This window comes from Phycomyces blakesleeanus (genome assembly GCF_001638985.1).
Source record: "Phycomyces blakesleeanus NRRL 1555(-) unplaced genomic scaffold PHYBLscaffold_3, whole genome shotgun sequence".
Taxonomy (NCBI): domain Eukaryota; kingdom Fungi; phylum Mucoromycota; class Mucoromycetes; order Mucorales; family Phycomycetaceae; genus Phycomyces; species Phycomyces blakesleeanus.
In genome coordinates, this window is record NW_017265136.1 from 615,646 (window position 1) to 633,474 (window position 17,829).

The 17,829-nt window shown below is 33.8% G+C and overlaps 3 protein-coding genes across 3 annotated transcripts; 1 reads left to right on the forward strand and 2 right to left on the reverse strand.

Annotated features, from left to right (window-relative positions):
- Positions 1 to 350: 350 nt before the first annotated feature.
- Positions 351 to 1,085, reverse strand: PHYBLDRAFT_140424 (hypothetical protein; the record flags this gene model as incomplete). The annotated part of the gene is made up of 1 exon (XM_018430399.1): positions 351 to 1,085. The coding sequence occupies one exon, from the start codon at positions 1,083 to 1,085 to the stop codon at positions 351 to 353; it is 735 nt and encodes a 244-aa protein (XP_018296366.1).
- An 8,460-nt stretch (positions 1,086 to 9,545) lies between these two features.
- Positions 9,546 to 11,361, reverse strand: PHYBLDRAFT_185173 (hypothetical protein). The gene is made up of 4 exons (XM_018439041.1): positions 11,272 to 11,361; positions 10,703 to 11,167; positions 10,414 to 10,611; positions 9,546 to 10,112 (listed from the first exon to the last, which is right to left on the reverse strand). Exons 1-4 carry the CDS (start codon positions 11,338 to 11,340, stop codon positions 9,726 to 9,728), a joined length of 1,119 nt encoding a protein of 372 aa, XP_018296367.1. The 5' UTR covers positions 11,341 to 11,361; the 3' UTR covers positions 9,546 to 9,725.
- Positions 11,362 to 12,567: 1,206 nt separating this feature from the next.
- Positions 12,568 to 13,828, forward strand: PHYBLDRAFT_79591 (hypothetical protein; the record flags this gene model as incomplete). The annotated part of the gene is made up of 2 exons (XM_018443478.1): positions 12,568 to 12,961; positions 13,749 to 13,828. The coding sequence occupies 2 exons, from the start codon at positions 12,568 to 12,570 to the stop codon at positions 13,826 to 13,828; spliced, it is 474 nt and encodes a 157-aa protein (XP_018296368.1).
- Between the last annotated feature and the right edge of the window lie 4,001 nt (positions 13,829 to 17,829).

Here is a 17,829-nt window from a genome sequence, read left to right on the forward strand (position 1 = left end):
AGCTCAGAGTCTATCCATTTGATCAAGAAATCATAGTAATATTAAGCTCATGATAGAGTAATTTTATTTGAGATTCATATATATATATACTTATTTGAAAGTACATATAAGCTGGTATATCAGAATATAGTATTTTCGCTGACACCCTTTCAATGTATCGTTACCTTGAGATTTTTTTTCTTTCTATAGATGTAGATCATATGTTACCCAAAGTTGTATAAAAACAGCCTAACTAAGCTACTTTTAATATATGGTCGATTCAGCAAAATTTGTATTTATTTATTTATTTATTAATATAATGTATGGATATATACGTTATATATATATATATATATATAGTGATTGATTGTTTATTGGTGAGGGCATTCCGTTGTGGGTTCTTTGACACGAATGGTGTGAATAGAATACCCCGGACTTTCATATGCTACTTGTTCAGCGTATAAATACCAAGAACATTTCGGGCGGGCACCATCAATAAAGAAATTCGGACAAGTTAGAGCAAGTTTCTTTTTGCCATCTTTGTCAACCCTTTTAACAACAGCATCTAGTTCACAAAAACATTTTATAGGAAAGCATGGCCGCTTGAGATATCGATTAAAGGTTTCAAGTATGACACAGGATGTATAGTTGAAAACTGGGCAGACATCAAGTTCGAAATCATAGCTGTCAATAGAGCCAGTGTTTTTTAATTGTTTGCGGAACTTGTTCCAGGGCCTCTCGTGAACATGAAAAGCACATACATATCTCCCATTTTTATGCTTTGGTAGTCGTTGTTCAAAATCAAAGTGATGACACTCGAAGATAATGCCAAACGCCGGTGTGTCTGTTTTAGATGCAGGTAATTTACAGAAACATAGAGGGGAATCTGGAATGATATCAGGACTACGCTTGATAGAAGTAAAAAGGCCATCGGGGTTCTGATCCTGGCTTTGAGTTAAAGAATCACTTGTTTTGGGAGCTTTTGAAGGAGGTAGATTTCTTTTATAATTTTCAGTAAAGTTGACCAAAAACTCATCGATCGGATCGATTGGAGCTGTGGAGGATATCTGATTTGGACTCGATGGAATTTTTGGAGGCTGGGCCATTTATTGACTACAATATTATAAAAAGAAGGTAAAGAAAAAGAATAAATAAATAAACGCACAGTTTTATTGTCTTCTTAAAATCATCTATCAAATTTCTTTCTTTGCTCTATGTCATTGTTTCTATTATGCTTATTGTGTAGAAAGCTATCTAAAGTAAATAGTGCGCGATAATTGGGGTGGGAAAACTGAAAAAGACTGATCAAAGATAAAACAAAGACCATAAATCTAAGTCGTCTTATTGAACTAGAGTATTTTTCTTCATATATATATATATATATAAAGGTTCGAATGATTATGAATGGTCAGTCTTCTTCAATTACCAGTTGGACTGAGAATAATATTATGCTTGATGAAAGGAAGAAACAGTATAATGGGCACTCTTTCTTCTTACTATTTATGTATTTGAACTTAATTTGCTATATATTTTTTATTTAATAAAGAAAACCAAAATGAACCGATAGAAATTCATCTTATTGGATAAGTCCATTATGGACTTTGTTTTATCTATAATTAATATTTTCGATCTGTATTTTGGGAATTAACTTCAAGAACGAAGAGTGTCTAAAGTAGCCACAAATATCTACAGCGATGTCCAATTACCAGTACAAAATAAGAAAAGTCAATTGAGTACCATTTGAACAAATAATATCATTTTTTTTTACTTGAACTAATCAGGTTGGTTTACGATTATCATTTGAGAAATAGAAATAAGAGTGGTATCTTAAAAACCAAGTACCTTTTTAAAAGGGCAATTGATTGATTGTCCTTGATATAGAAGCTTAAGGTATTTCTTGAACACCTTTTCAAAAATTCATCTTTCAATGATAATTAACCGTGAATTTTTCTAAAGGAAAGCATGCGGAGATAAAAAGCATTTAATAACATATCTCTCATTAAGTCTAACAGTATTGCGAGAGGGAAATGATATAAGAATTATTTAAATTTAACTACAGTTGAAGTAAAGATATATTGATTATATGACTTGTAGATCAAATGATTCCAAGTACTATATTATAAACGACCATCTTTAAGAGATTGATGTCTAATAATAAGCTAAACGATTTACATTATATATGTATGCCTAAATCTAAAGAAACACAAACTCTTTGCGAATTCGAGTCACAAGGTAAAGTATATACACCAAAGTAATATTATATCCTCCTTCCTTTTCACCAGCATAATACTAAAGCAAAAAAAATCAATATGCAATTAAGCAGTACAATTTAAGGTTAACTGTTGAATATCAGTGTTAACTAACGGGCAGTAAAAGAAAAATGGGGAGTAGATACAATGAAATAGAGTATGATAAAGAAAGCAGGATATATGCGAGTCACAGGCACACCAAACTTGTTGTATCCAAAATAAGTATCCATTACAATTGTGAATTTTCTCTTTAAAAAAAAAGAGCAGTTTTTGTTTATTGTCCTTTAGGTAAATATAATTATATAAGTGATATCTAAGAGATTTCTATAGGGGAACCAATAATAAAGGTTATCCAGCAACTAACCAAATAAACGTACCATTCTTCTTTGCCAATAATAAGGTTGAGAAATGGAGTAAAGCGATACAAAGGATATGAATCTGGAATAATAAATATGAGCAATAGAAGAGCGCACAAAGTTATTAGGTAACAGTGGATTATACGTTCTGTGCTTACAACCCTTCAATATAAACAGATAAGCCTTGATTGAGACAACTTCAAATCCAAGGAAACAACCCGAAACATATTTGATGTTTTTCTTACTAATAAAGGCTTTGTGGAATGAAATTCTATTAATCTATTGTGGTTTGCGCGATGGCGTAGATAAAATATAGTTCATATCCATAATTACATTTACCAGATAACGGCTTTTCATTAAGCCCTTAACCCTCTGGATAACTTTTATATATATTATACTTTAAGCAGAGAACTAATATGTAGTCTGTTTTCTATAGAACTTGATTTAGAAACACCAAGTTTGGAATGAGAAAAGAGTCAAAAAGAGCAGAGGTCATTCTAAAAGTGAAAAAGAAAAGAGCAAAAAAGGTCTTTAAGACCTTTAAGAGTAAGGATATTACTTCTTTAAAAGTATGTATATTACTCACGGCTCAATAATCAGTATATATATATATCTAAAGATCAGATGTAATTTTCAACAACTTAACTTGATTATTAGACTTTAGAACATGGACTTCTTTAAACAGCAACGTAGTTACTCCGATAAAAAAAAGGTAAAGGCTCATTTTATGCTTGACCCTGACTATTGCGTGAAACATCAAGCAACACGTTTTCTTCCGCGAGATAGTAAAAGAACAATCTTTCTTCTCCCAAAGAGCAATTTTTATATAATTCCAGAGTCTCGGAAGAATTGTTAGTATAGCTTTAATGTCACTTGCTCATATATATAAATAGAAAGAAGTTGCCGCTTATCGCTGGCCAATAGGGTATGCGTATATCAGTTCTATTACCCTTTACGGCAGAAAGAAATAACTATGTTTTACCTCATTAATAGTGGGCTGGGTAGGGTGCCCTTTTGAACCTTATTTATACTAAACTAATTATGAGGAGTTTTGGTTTTGATTGCTTCTCCACGCGAGAAATCGTGACCCTCTCAATTTACACAAGAAAACATATTACATGCTTATCTACCTATCTCTACCTTACTCTTCATTCGAAGCCCTTTGTTTCATTGAATCCTTAACCCAAGTATTACCAGAAAAAAAAACACGTCATTATATTGAATATCATTCTCTTCCCCACAACTGCTCTTAAACCAAGTACCATAATCATAAGAAATCAAAAAGTACATATATATATATAATTAAAAATAGTAAAAGCTGAGCCTTGTGCCACGGCCTCGTCCTACGTGAATATTCCTGATTCTTGAGTATCTAAAGTGTTTCTTCTTAAGAAATCTATTTGCACAAGTGCAGAAGATATACTATTGACCATTGTCTAAAGATTGTATATCCTTTTCTTCTTATTTTAAAGCCATTTGCCAATCTATCAATTAAACTTCTTTAGAATAAGTAAATAGGAATCAATAAAAATAAAATAATAAAATGCTACGTACAACTAATGTTTACATTTTTTTTGCTATTGTATGTTACCCAAGACTCACCAATAGGTCTCTATCTGCTCATATGATGTGGTCAAGAGAGTAAATTCAGTTTAAATGAACCCTAGCTATCTAACTCTACTAATATAGCTCTCAAGGTATTTATAAAAGTGACCCACAATATACATTTACGTCAATATAGAAAAGTACGTGAATATCTCTTGAAATGTAGTATATGAGGGATTCTATCTTTATTATCTATTACTATGTCGTATTTCTGCTCACAGAATATCCTTATATAACTTGAAATATACAGTGAGGGGCAAAAAGAATCGCCTTTTTTAAGATCCCGATTGTTCTCCAAAATATATCTATTTTTCATGCTTAAAGAAAAGAAGCAAATACAGCACTTACAGCTCCCAAACTACTTCAGATTAAAGTTGAAAGCACTTGTTCTTATTATTTTATAGAAGAGTCTTTATTTTAGTACTTGGTATTATGACCATTTGCATCTATTACAGCTTGACATCTTCTGTTCATGCTCCGGACCAAACTCTGCAAATACTTCTGGGGGATTAACTTCCATTCCCTTATTACGGCATGTCTCAAATGGTAAATGCTATACAGGTTGTATCTGTTCATACGCACTCTACGCTTGAGATATGCCCAGAGATGCTCGATTGGATTCAAGGCTGGACTTTGAGGTGGCCAGCTGCCCAAAAGTTTCACCTTGTTTTTTTTCTTCCATTCTTTTGTCAGCGCACTCACATGGCAGCTAGCGTTATCCTCTTGCAGTCGAAATCTTCTCCAGCTATCTTTCTCTTTGAATGCCTTTAAAGAAGGGAGGTAGGCTCTTTCCAAGGTTGCAACATACTTCTTGGAATCGATATTTCCAGGCACAACGTCTAAAACTCCGACAGCCTTTCCATAGAAGCACCCCCAGACCATAATGGAGCCACCTCCAAACTTCACAGTTGGCGAGACGAGGTTGGGCTTAAAGCCCTTGTCGTTTGGCCTGAGAACACACCGGCGCCCATCACTTCCGTGGAGCTGGATCTTTGACTCATCAGACCAGATGACGGAATTCCAATCTGTCGTTTTCCAGTGCAGATGTTCCTTAGCCCATTGCAATCGCTTTTTACGATTGATTTCCGAAATCTTTGGTTTCGGAATCATCTTTCGAGAGTATATTCCAGCCTTGCGAAGAAACTTTCTCAAAGACTTTACAGAAACTGGTGTGGGCAAGGTTCTAGCAATGGTACTCATTGGCTGTGTTGGATCACGGCTAATCTGAAGCATAATTCCTCTTTTGTCTCTCTCATTTAACTTTAAAGGTCTACCAGATCGTGGTGCAGCCATATGCGAGCCAGTTTTTTTGTAGCTCTGAAGAACACGCTTCACCACGTCTTTGCTTACGCCTACTTTTTTGGCAATGTCAACCTGACTAGTGCCATTCTTAACACTCTCATGGACAATGATTGCACGAGTTGTATTATCCGTGTTTTTATGTCCATTGGTGGAAATCTTAGTAATCTTTTTTGTGCATTCGGTTTGATTGTTCATTTCATAAAATGTTAATTTAAGAGAAAAAGAGAAAGACTATTACGTTTGCTGATTTCGGCATTTTAAAAAAAAGGCGATTCTTTTTGCCCCTCACTGTATATATATTAAGCAGATTATACTTGCATTAGTTAAATAGATCGCGATAAGATTACTTGACTGTTTTTTTCTTCTCATTTTTTTTTTAAAAAAAAAGCTTGTTATTACATTATGAAACCCAATTAACGGATCTGGTGCAACTCTGTAAAGAAATGATTGATTGATTGATTGATGGTTAAATATTCTGTCAACCTTGAGGTCATTGAATTGCATCACATTTGATGTATGGATTTTGAAAACAGTGTCAATCAAACCTCTTTGGGTATTTGGTCTATCTGTATAATTCTCTTATCTAGCTTACCATCTTGACATTTTTTTTGGAGTGTTGTTTTCTACCAAAAACACCGATAAAAGGCCTTCTCCACAAATACAGTGTTTTTGGTATTAAGTATCACTACTGACAGATAATTTCCCACCACCAACACTGAATTATTTTACTATATGGACATTAAAAATCCAATCATGTATCTACCTATAGCAACTGAAGGTTGTAAATAACTAGAAGTTAGAATTGACAATATGAGTCATGCCACAATAACCAGCATGGTTAATTTGGCTTCTATCATTCGTGCCTTTTTATATAAATATACGCATACTTATTTAAAGATTATTTTTATTCAGTGCGCTACCGACAATAAAAAATATGTGTTTCCAATTTGATATATATATATAAAGACCTATAGGGATAATAGCGCATGGCTTTTGTACCCTCTATTAACCGAATACAGAAATTACTCCTAACTCAGTTACAGTAGCTTCAAGTACCTTGAATTTATTATCGCTGAATATCTCCAGCCTCCAGGGCAAGTTTGAAAGTGTTAATATTTTGATTTTCTCATATACTCGAGAAGTAATGTATAGAATATACTGTCTTTAGCTTTAGACGCGATAATATAGCTCACATATGTCTAGCTAGGCGCAAGTGCTGCTCGATTTTTATCGATTTTTAATAAATGAATTTCTTTTTCTTCTCTGTAACCACAAGGTGAGTGGCTTCGTTGTTCAGATTACATTCTAGCTCTGATCATCCAATAGGCCTGTAGAATTATGGAGATAAAAAAGATAAGCAGATACCAAGGAAATATATTTTCACGTGTGATATTATACGCTTAGAACTCATCATTTTTCAACTCGAAAAGAATAAGAGAGAGAGAAAAGAAAACAAGGGAGGACAAGAAACTAACACACATCAAGCGGAATCTGTAGACTCCCAAACTAGTGCAACTTTAAATAGCAATATAACCTCATGTACTGTATATATATATATATATATATTTACTTTGAATTGGGATATTTTTCTTTCTTTCTCTCAATCTCTATTACCATTTAAAATACCCTCTATACAAATCTTGACTTGCACCTACACCTACACCTACACCTAAACACATTACCTACCATCTCCAACTCAACATGGGAAACTTCTTTGACTTTATTCCTCAGCTTTTCGGCTCTCCTCCAAACGAAACCGCTGTTCAAAACCCCACTGATGCTGTTTTTACACATTCAGTAGAGGCTTCTCATACAAACCCGGTAGAAAACGTTATTCACTGGCTGAAAGACGTTGTCGAAAAAGCTGACAAGAGAAGTGGGGTGGCTAGCATACAGCTTAGTGATGCTCAACAAATAATATCGCATATGGAACAGCAACAGCGACAGCAACAGCAACAACAGCAGCAGCAACAGCAACAGCAACAACAACAACAGCAACAACAGCACCAGCTCCAGCACCAGCAACGGTCTCTTCCTCGAGACATTCAACAGCCTAATCAGAACAATATGAATGTGCCAGTCTCACCATTTTCTTCTAATAATAACGAAGATATGAAGACAGGTAAATATTCATATAAAGTCTGATAAAGCTGGTATTGACTTTTGTTTGCTGCATAGACGCTTATCAAAACACCTTGATGAACCCATTATTTGCGGAAAATTTCCAAGACTCATCGTATGGATCATTCAGAACTGATATTTCTGACTCATTCAATGGCACATCGAACGATTTTCCAACACCTGGATTCACACCTAGCTCACTTAAACACTTGTCTCAAAGCTTCTTTCCGCCTGACGGAGGAAACTTACTTTTATCACAATATCAAGGTTCTCCTTTAGAGAATCAAACCAACGTCATGCTCGAGAATTGCGGCCCAGAATTTGATTTCATGTTGAATGAACACTGTGCACCGAGCAGCTCTTTATCAGCAATCAATCGAAAGCGTTCTCAGTCAAGCATATCTTCTCGGAAAAGATCAAATTCAACATCAACAAGATCTTTTGTCTCTAGTGGACGTTCCCGTCCTCAAATAAACATTAATACTCTAAATACCCAAAGTCCTTCACCAGAAGTAACCTCTAACTTCTTTTCTACACCTTTAATGGACCCATATTATCACCTTGCAGTGCCGGCCACTATGCCTAGTGATAACGATGAAGACCATATGGATGTCTTTGTTGATAATGCAATCGATATACCCTTTACAAGCCCTATTACTCGCCCTGTACTACAATCTCATTCTACACATACCTCGGCTGGTCCATCTTCCTACAGCTCTCAGTACAGCGGCTTCTCTTTTAACCCCTCGATACCAAGTATTGATGACCAAACGCAATACACGCGCGAATATTCAAATAGTGGAAGCACCGCCCCTTACAATTCTACATCACTAGCAACACGCGGAGCTTACAATCCGTATTACATTCACGAAAATCGACCTTTGGACCTTCCACAAGACATTACTACAGGGGAGCACACAATCAAGATCAAAAGGTTCGCTTGCCCTTCATGTTGCAAGCGATTTTCGACCAAGTTCAACAAGAAACGCCATGAGCTCAAAAAGCATCCTCAAGAACAATCCGCTTTCAACCAACACCCATTTGAGAAAAATGGAGACCTGGCTAGTGACCAACTATAATTAATTACATTGGTCATGGTCCCATCATTTTTTATTTTATTTTGTTTGTATTCAGAAATTTTCCGCAGCAAGAAAAATGTGGAACTGCAGTTGTCCTACCATGATGACCATGCAATAAAACAATCCCTGTAGAAGTGAAGAATACGAGAATATATACAGAACCACCCAAATTCACATACTTTCTTTTTTGTCTATACCTGTAAATACCTTTATAATTACAATCTTCAGCTATATATATATATATAAATAAATCAGCTACTGCGTACTGCCTTTTCAATAAATCTTGACCTGTATATATATAAATATGTATAAAAGAATGTCAAGGTTACAGAACATACGTTCTCCCCCAAAGCGACAATAAAAATGTTTGTATTAGGAAAATCCTAGTTTCAAGTTTCAAGTTTGGTTTCATGAAATTTCCTGCTTAACCAATTCAGTGCTGAAAAATAATAGCCGCAGAATACAAAAGAACTCATTCATTTATGTTAAATCAAATGACAATAAAAACATCCATGGTCACCTTGAAGTCTCTGGCTAAATAAAAGAAGAGACATAATACGATATATACATTTATTACCTTTATTACACCAAGGCAATCCATTAAAGTATTTAGTCCCAATGATGAAACAACATCATTTCCGTATAAACAATAGTACCGTTCTTTTGACCACACCTTATTTGTTTTTCCTTTTGTAGAAGCTTTTCTTACACAGAATCACTCATGTCATCAAGAAAATAAATGGATCAAAATTATCTCTTCTAGACTTGAGCTATGAGAAAATGAATTTTCATCTTGTACACTTTGGAAAATGTTATTCCCCAACAGTGAAATTGCAATTACCTCTAATTCTTATACACAAACACTTATTTTTATGCGTTTTATTATTTTATTTTTTTAGAAAAAAAAAATAGACTCAGAGGAAGGGAATCCTCTCGATATGCATTGAATGAAATGAAAAGAAAGATTGAAATAAAAGTAAAGAAGAAAAAAAAGAAAGATATACAGTGCATTTGGATTTCGATCGAGGTTGTTTTTAGTATCGTTTTTTGGAGGCATCAGAGCACGCCTCTCCAGCTTGAACGCATGCTTCGATAGCCTTTGCGCAGGTTTCAATAGCACTAAACATACTTGCAGCTTGAGTAGGATCATCACACTCCATAACTTCGTTTGTCATCTTGCTAAGCTTTAAAGAAAGCATCTTAACAATGCCCTGTTGACCAAAGTATTCTGTTTCAAACCCAGCACGTTTTGAGATGAATGAAATATTGGTAGTAGCAGTAGGAGCAGTGCTAGAAGGACCAAGTTTTGGTGAAGGGGCCTTGGTTACGGGACGTGAGTTTTGAGTGGATACATTTCTTGGTCTGTCTTCAATTGCTTCCTCGACAGCATCTTCAAAGCAGAAACTACGAGTTTCACTAAGCTGAAAAAAGAAATATCAAAGATTAGCAAATATCTTTTTAGACTTAATGGTTTCTCCACTTTGACAGCATAAAAGATGGAGAGACTTCAACCTTTTGCTTCTTGCGTGGCGACTTTTTTTTTTGTTTAGAGAAAATATTGTAGTACATGACATGATATGACATGACATGGAAATGATAAATATCCAAGCACCCAAATAGTTGTAATATTTCTTTCTTATTCTTTTTGCCTTCTATTTATTAACAACAATGCTAAAAGTAAAGTAAATCCAAATCCAAAGAAAGAAAGAAAAAGATACTCACCTCAGACAAAACCATCTCATGTTCAGACTCGAGGTCAGGTTCAGACTCAAGTTCAGGTTCAGGCTCAGGTTTACGTTCAGGCACTGGCTTGTCGTTTTTTGTGAAGTTCATGGCCGAAGCATCCTGTTCCGTAATATAAGTTTGATTACAGATAACACACACCATGTGTTTGTTAACCGGATTTCTCATCAACGGAACCTAAGTCAAGAACACCTTGCTCTATTAGTCTTCTTTTTCTTTTTCGTTTTGGCCATTTATTTATATGTATGCATAGATACAGTGTACTTACAGCATAACAATCACTATTGGGGCAAATGTCGTTCAACAAAGTCCAACGCTGCAAGAGTTTCTGTCCAATCAACTGAGATGCCTTGGAAGACTGCTCTCTTCGCTCACTTTGCTCACGCATCTTATCCATACTCTTAACCTTGGTCCATTCATCATCTTCAGTGTCAACTTCGCTATCAACACAACCCTCCAATATTTTGCTCACATCCTCGGTACGGGAATCCGAAACTGGGGCCGAGGCCTTGGGTGCAGGTTTCACAGTAGTAGCAGCAGAAGTAGAAGCAGCAGGAGGAGTAGGAGTAGTGTTAGCAGGAGGAGCAGATGATATAGGTGTAGCAGGCTTGCGTTGACCAGAGGAAGATGTTGGCAACGAATCGTGAGAAACACAAAACTTAATCAAACCATCCTTTGAACGCATCATTGGTACAGAACAGCCTGATTGTTGACACAATTCATCTGTCATTACCTTTTAAAGTAAATATATATATATATATATATATATATATATATAATAAAATAGAGATTAGATGGTTTACTTAATAATATAATGGGATGAGATGTTTAGCTTACCCATCCTTGAAGCATATAAGTTCCCAAAAGAGATGTTGCGAGATCTGAGTCAGAGCCTGATCTTGACATTGTAAAATATTTTTAAGGAAAAAAAAAACAAGGGGGATGGGAGGAAGAAGGTAAAGTGTGTGAATGAAGAGATGTGAAACTATACTAAGAAAAAGAAAAAAAAAAGTAAAACTATGATATGAAATCCAAACTCAGAAAGTTGTACCTTTTCTTCTTCTTTAGTGATGATCATCATTATCGAATTATTAGATCTTTGATTAAATTTAAAAAATCGAGTGTCAACTATGGTTGCTCTTCAAATAAAGCAAAACAAATAAGTCCATATAAAGAAACTAGTAAAGAGTTACAAGATTTCTTGATTTGGCTGTCATACATTTTGGTTGTAGATCAGGATAGTCGGTGCGAATTATTGATTGATCTGTAAAAAAAAAACAACAACAACAAAAAGCGAATTATCTTTCAGTACTGACTCATGGCGATATAAGGGAATTGGGCTGCTTATTTGATATATAGATTACTAGGCTGGTTTTTTTTAATTATAATTCAATACAGGTTTCATGATGTTAAAAGGATAAAAATGGGTGAAGGAATGTATGTCTGCGTGGGTGTGTCTGTGTCTGTGGGTGGGTGTGCGTGGGTGTGCGTGGATGTGGATGTGGGTATGTCTGTGGGTGAGTGACAGAAAGCAGAAAAAGGAAAATAAGGGAAAAAGGTGATATTGTATTGACACAGCAAGATCGAACTTACACTAGAATCTATTCGATGGTTGGTAGCCCCAGGAGAAGTAATTTATTTAGACCCTTTTTTTTAATAATAAAAAAAGGACACCCGCTCGTTTTCTACTTGAATATTTTACTTTATTTTATTTTTATTAAATCTCGATGAGCCAAATCGACCGATAAGTTCACTAGTAATTGATACAAGTCGAATTCGAAAGCTGGCCACTAGCCACAATTGACAAGAGAGAAAGAGAAAGAGAGAGAGAGGACGAGGGGTAGACCCTGAGCTGTCCTTTCATATCTGGTCCCATTCTCTGACAATCAGACTGTATTTTCAGTAGGATCATGATTTTGTATGTATTGATCGATAAATGACAACGATGCAACCCAGTCATCTCCCTTGTAAACCTGCCAAAATAGGAAAGTTCAACGAAGAAGAGGTCTGTTTCTATATGCCTTTTCTTTGTTAAGACCAGGAAATCATGATTTTGAGCTTCGTCTATAAATACCCTTCTTTCCTACCTTTCTTTCCTCTTTAATTCACTCTTAAAGACCTCTTTAAATTACAATGCAGATCTTCTCTACCCAAAAAAGCACTTTCTCAAATGTTCGAGTATCAAACAAGGCACAGCCACAACCACAGCCACAGGCACAAACAGAGACCGAAAAACCTTGCGCTGCAAAGCCAAGCCGAGTCTCAGCTGTTACTACATCACTGGCAGCTCGCATCCGAGGATGTTCCTTGGTCAAAAAAACACTAGGACGCAAAAAAAAGACCAGCTCAATCACACCTTCTCTCGCTTCATCTTCTTCAACTCTCTCATACGAATCATTTGTCTCTGGTCCTTACCTTTCAAAGCCCAGCTCTTTATCTCGCACTGGATCAAGTAAATCTATGGAGCTCGAGGCTCTCATTTTCGATCATCCTACAGTGACAGTTCGCATCTGCCCAACATCCCATCGTACCTTTTAATGCGCTCCTGCACACACACACACACATATACAAAACTTATGCATCTTGTACATATTTGTAACAATAGTCAAAAAGAACTCCCTTTCAAAATTTTCCTTATTTTAACTTTATTATGCAGCCACTATGAACTTTACTCTATGACACATTATGCTTTTCTTTTCTATATCTATATCTATATCATTTTTTTTTCAATTCTTTATATATAAGATGAAAACAAAACAAAAACCAAAATTCTTATATATTTTTAAGCACATTACTAGCATATCATTATTGTACAACACCTCATTTATATCTTGCATTTTATTCATTTATTCATGATCACATCACATCAAATAAAAATAATAATAACAATCTTTTGTTTTGCTGTCAATCGCAAAACTTTCTCTACATTACTCTGTCTTTTATTATGTGGTCTAAGTTTGGTTTGAATTTTCTTGACTTGGATTTGTGTATCTATATCGCTTTGATTAAAATGTAGGAATAATATTACTATTAATTTTAATTTTTCAAGAAATTAAATATAATCAATAAAATATGACCTGTCAAATAATAATAGTAACAATATGGGGTATATATATATATAAATATATATGTATGTATCACATTCAAGAGAATAATTGAACTCTAGCAATTGTTGTTGTTTTCTTACTAATAGTCAAAAACTTTGTTGAAAACGGCAAAACCCCCAAAAAAAATTAGTCGAAATCACAAAATTTTAATTTTAATTTTAAACAACATATATATACAAACTTTTTAATAATACTGAAAAAAATCAGCCGGAGAGTACACGTCTTGTGAGACAATTGTCCAGTGCCCAAACTGTCTTGATCCAAAGTTAATAGGCGGGAAGAATTGAAAGGGGATAAGGAAGGATAAAGCCTGAGAGAGATAGAGGGAAAGGGAAAGAGAAAGAAAGACAGAGATAGCTAGTATGAGCCTTATGGAAAGAAACAGTTATTCAGATCGACTTATGTTAATAGGGGCGTGACCATCTGGCAATAATAAGCAATTTTTTTTATGGATGAGAGGGGGTACTCAATCAAAGCGTACATTTTAAATATATTTCAATAACCTACAAGAGGGGTTTCAGCAATTTTATATGTTTGACTTTCGACGTAGCGCTAATTTAACTACAAAGAATTATTGGCTGTAATTAGTCTTAAAAATAAAATTACGACTCTGCATATAGGTTTTGAAGGAAAAGTTTAAACACGGAGTTTTTTAAATTAATTACAGCAAATAATTTGTAGTAATTAAATTAGCGATACGTCGTAAGCCAGGCATATAAAATTACTGAAACCCCCTAATTTTTTTTTTTTGCTTTATGATTAAGAATACCAAAAAAAAGTACAATTTTGATATAGAAATCTTCATATGATTTATAGTTATATAATTCATATTTAAACAAATTTATGAATCACACTCAAGTAGAGTTTTGACTGTGTATAGTCTGGCTGTCCTATTTTAGACTACTTCCAATTGATGTGGACATGCTAAAAAGTTCAAACGACTCTTACTGTTTAACCTTCTTCCATTGTCAATTAGATTAAGAAGAATATCATACTTTTGGCGGAAGAGATTTTTCACAGGATTTAACGCCTAGAGAAACACACAATAAAAGACCTTTACATAATGGAAGAAATGGTACTATGAGCACTTGATTAATTTTGGACTTTTCAGTCTGTCAGCACCAAATAATAATTAAAATAGCCAATATTTTATGTCATATATATACATATACAAAAAACTATCATGTACATACAGCAAAGAGGAAGAATATTTTGATTAATTAAGGCCGTGTACATTCCAATTGAGTTTCCCCTACTTTCTCTCTGTCTAATGGCTCAATACAATTTACCTATGAATGAAAACAGCCAATTAGAACTGCTTTGAACTTTTTATAATCCTCGTTTATGAGTTGTATATATGACAAGAAAAAGTAAAATAACAATTGCATCGAGTGCCATATATTAACTATAGCAATTGATTGATTCGTCAATCGATCGATATATTATAAAGAGTGCATGCACATATACCTATGTTTTGTTTTATTTTTTTGTACTTTCAATATTGTAATACTATTTTCATAGTTACTGGTTACTATTATTAAGAGTTACCAATATCTGCATTACAAAGTATTTTAAAGAATAAATACTAATACTATTGATATTATTACATGTTAAAGAGATATATATATATACAGTAATCTTTACGAGGGTTTCCTACATAGAAGAGATAAATAGGATGCGACTTTGACATGTGAATATTGTCTTCAAGTAACCAAAACTTACCTTGAACATTTAGGCAAAAAGAACCAGTTTTCTGAATTATATCCCCATTTGTTGAGCAAATACAAATACCAGGTAAATTATATACATATACACCTTAAGCCGTTAACTTTGTGTAATACAGTATATATATATATTCGTCTGGGATCATTGTTGATCTTAAGACTGGATTTATCTCTGATCGATACTCTTCTTTAATGCTATTATGTTTTCCTCCCTCCTTCTTTGTTTCTTTGTTTCTTCTACCAAGAAGATTATAAAGAAGCACAGCACCTCGGAGTATATTTAAAGAGTATTCCGGGATTTTTCTTTTCGATCATAATGCGTTGCAATACATTAATTGTGTGTGTGTGTGTGTGTGTTTTTTTTTTGGCTCTCTCCACTAAGATATACCGGAATGGGAGTCGATCAGTGTTCACTTGTAAATTAATATGTGCCACATACCCCTTCCTCTCCCTCCTACCCCTTTCTCTTTAGTAATAATAATTATAAAATTATTATTTTGGTGGGACAACTGTCTTCATCTGACCTTGGATATAGTGCGTGTGTATATTTCTGTATGGCTGTAAAAATTTCTCTTTATTTTATTTTAACCCATACAAAATTCTTAATAAAAGTAAAGCCTATAGATATATACAAGCATATCCTCTGATTCTAAGCCTGCGTACATATTATCAATTGATGTTTGTGAGCTGGATATTAGTCAGTCTCTTTATTGCTTTACTAGATTTTATTAGATAAATGTTTTCTTTTCCAGTATACTTTAGAGATACATTGGATATGTACAACATTTCACCCCACTGTGATCGAAGTTGTACAAAGTAGAAAAAGAAGAAAATTTTAAGTTGCAGGATTTACACATCGATTATTAGTATTAAGATTAGTATTATTATCATCTCAAGGGCACATTGACTACAACTTTACTCTTCCAAAATTAGGGCTATATGTACAACTCCCACATACTTTGTTGTTTTTTTTCCCTTGTACTTGTACTTGTCTGTTTTTTTTCTTTGGTTCCTTGGTTACAATTCTTTTGATTCTTTTTTCATTCCTTAGTACCTTATTATATATTCTTGTATTTTAAGGTGATCGGATCCAATCTTAAGCAGATAAATCTATTCCAGAAACGTACCATATTATTTTACTAATAAGATTATTTACAAGTATTTTATAATTTTTATTTGAAGTCTAATCCTCCTCCAAAAAAAGTGAGAAAGGAGAATCAGCCCTCCTACTACGCCTCTCAACTATGTTTTTTTTAAAAAAAAGTTTATTCCATTAAAGATATATCTAAAGAACCCAAGAAAATCATAATAATTATAATTTGGCTAGAAACTAGATAATAGGCAAGAATTATTTATTATTATTATTATTTACAGATATAAGTTACTTTAATAATTGATTCAAAATCCAAAATATTGGTGCTTTTGGCTTTGAGGAATTCATTTGAGACTTTAATAGAGAGAAAGAGAACAAAATAAAAGTCTAGTTCGGTTGATGGTTTTGGTGTGATATTCTCAGGTACAAGAAGAAAAAAGTGTATCTTCTTGAGTTTTTCTTTTTTTTTTTTCGTATCGCACATATTTTATTTATTGTTTTGGTTTTGTAAAACATAGTTAATAGTTGTGGATACCGTGGAGAATACGATCTAAAAAAAAATAATTGAGACCGTTTTGTATGACTATGGTTTGTTAAATAAGATAGATAGAGAAAAAAAAAGAGATATAGGGTTATACGAAAATGCAGGGCAAGAGAATTTCCCAAGAACTATGTATTATTTATTCGTGGTATTATCTCATGCCTTGTAGAAAATAATGGTAACATCTATAATTATGATCAACTGACATACGAAGCATAACAAGACTATCAAAGGACTATAAGCTAAAGATGTAAAACTTTGACAGAATCGTCAATAAATACTTACACATACGTATATTTTGTTAGAAAAAAAACAGTAAATATATATATATATTCAAGTGTAAAAAAGATCATTGGAGTCAATTGAAGGAAATCAATCAAGAAAATTAGCAATTGATAAATTAAACATAGATAACCAATGTGTATAGTGGAAATAAGAAGGGAAATGATTTTGACAATGCTTCAAAGAACTGTATTTCCATATATTATGTAATACATATAAAGTTATATAGGCACTTTATAACTAGAGAATACAATGATTATTAAATACATAAAACAATTTAAAATAAATTGAATTGAACCTTTCAAAGATCAAGGTCAAGATCAAAACAAATACACGCCCGATTCTGTGTCATAAACTTGGGTAGCTTGTAAGACAGAAGCTCAAAAGGTCTTTAGTTTTTATATAGATAGAAATATAGGCGAATGGCAAGGGTAAACCTAATTAAATCTTCTTTTTAAAAGACACTGACAATTTTTTTTTAAAAAAAAAGCACGCCCAATTCTCTCACTAATCTTTGTACTATGATAAACCAAAGTACAATGCATACACATATGTGTTTTGCATAACCAGGACTACCGTTCCAAAGTACAACATCAATAAAGGAAGGAGTTGGAGGAGAGTGAAATGAGGAGGAGGAAAATCATTATA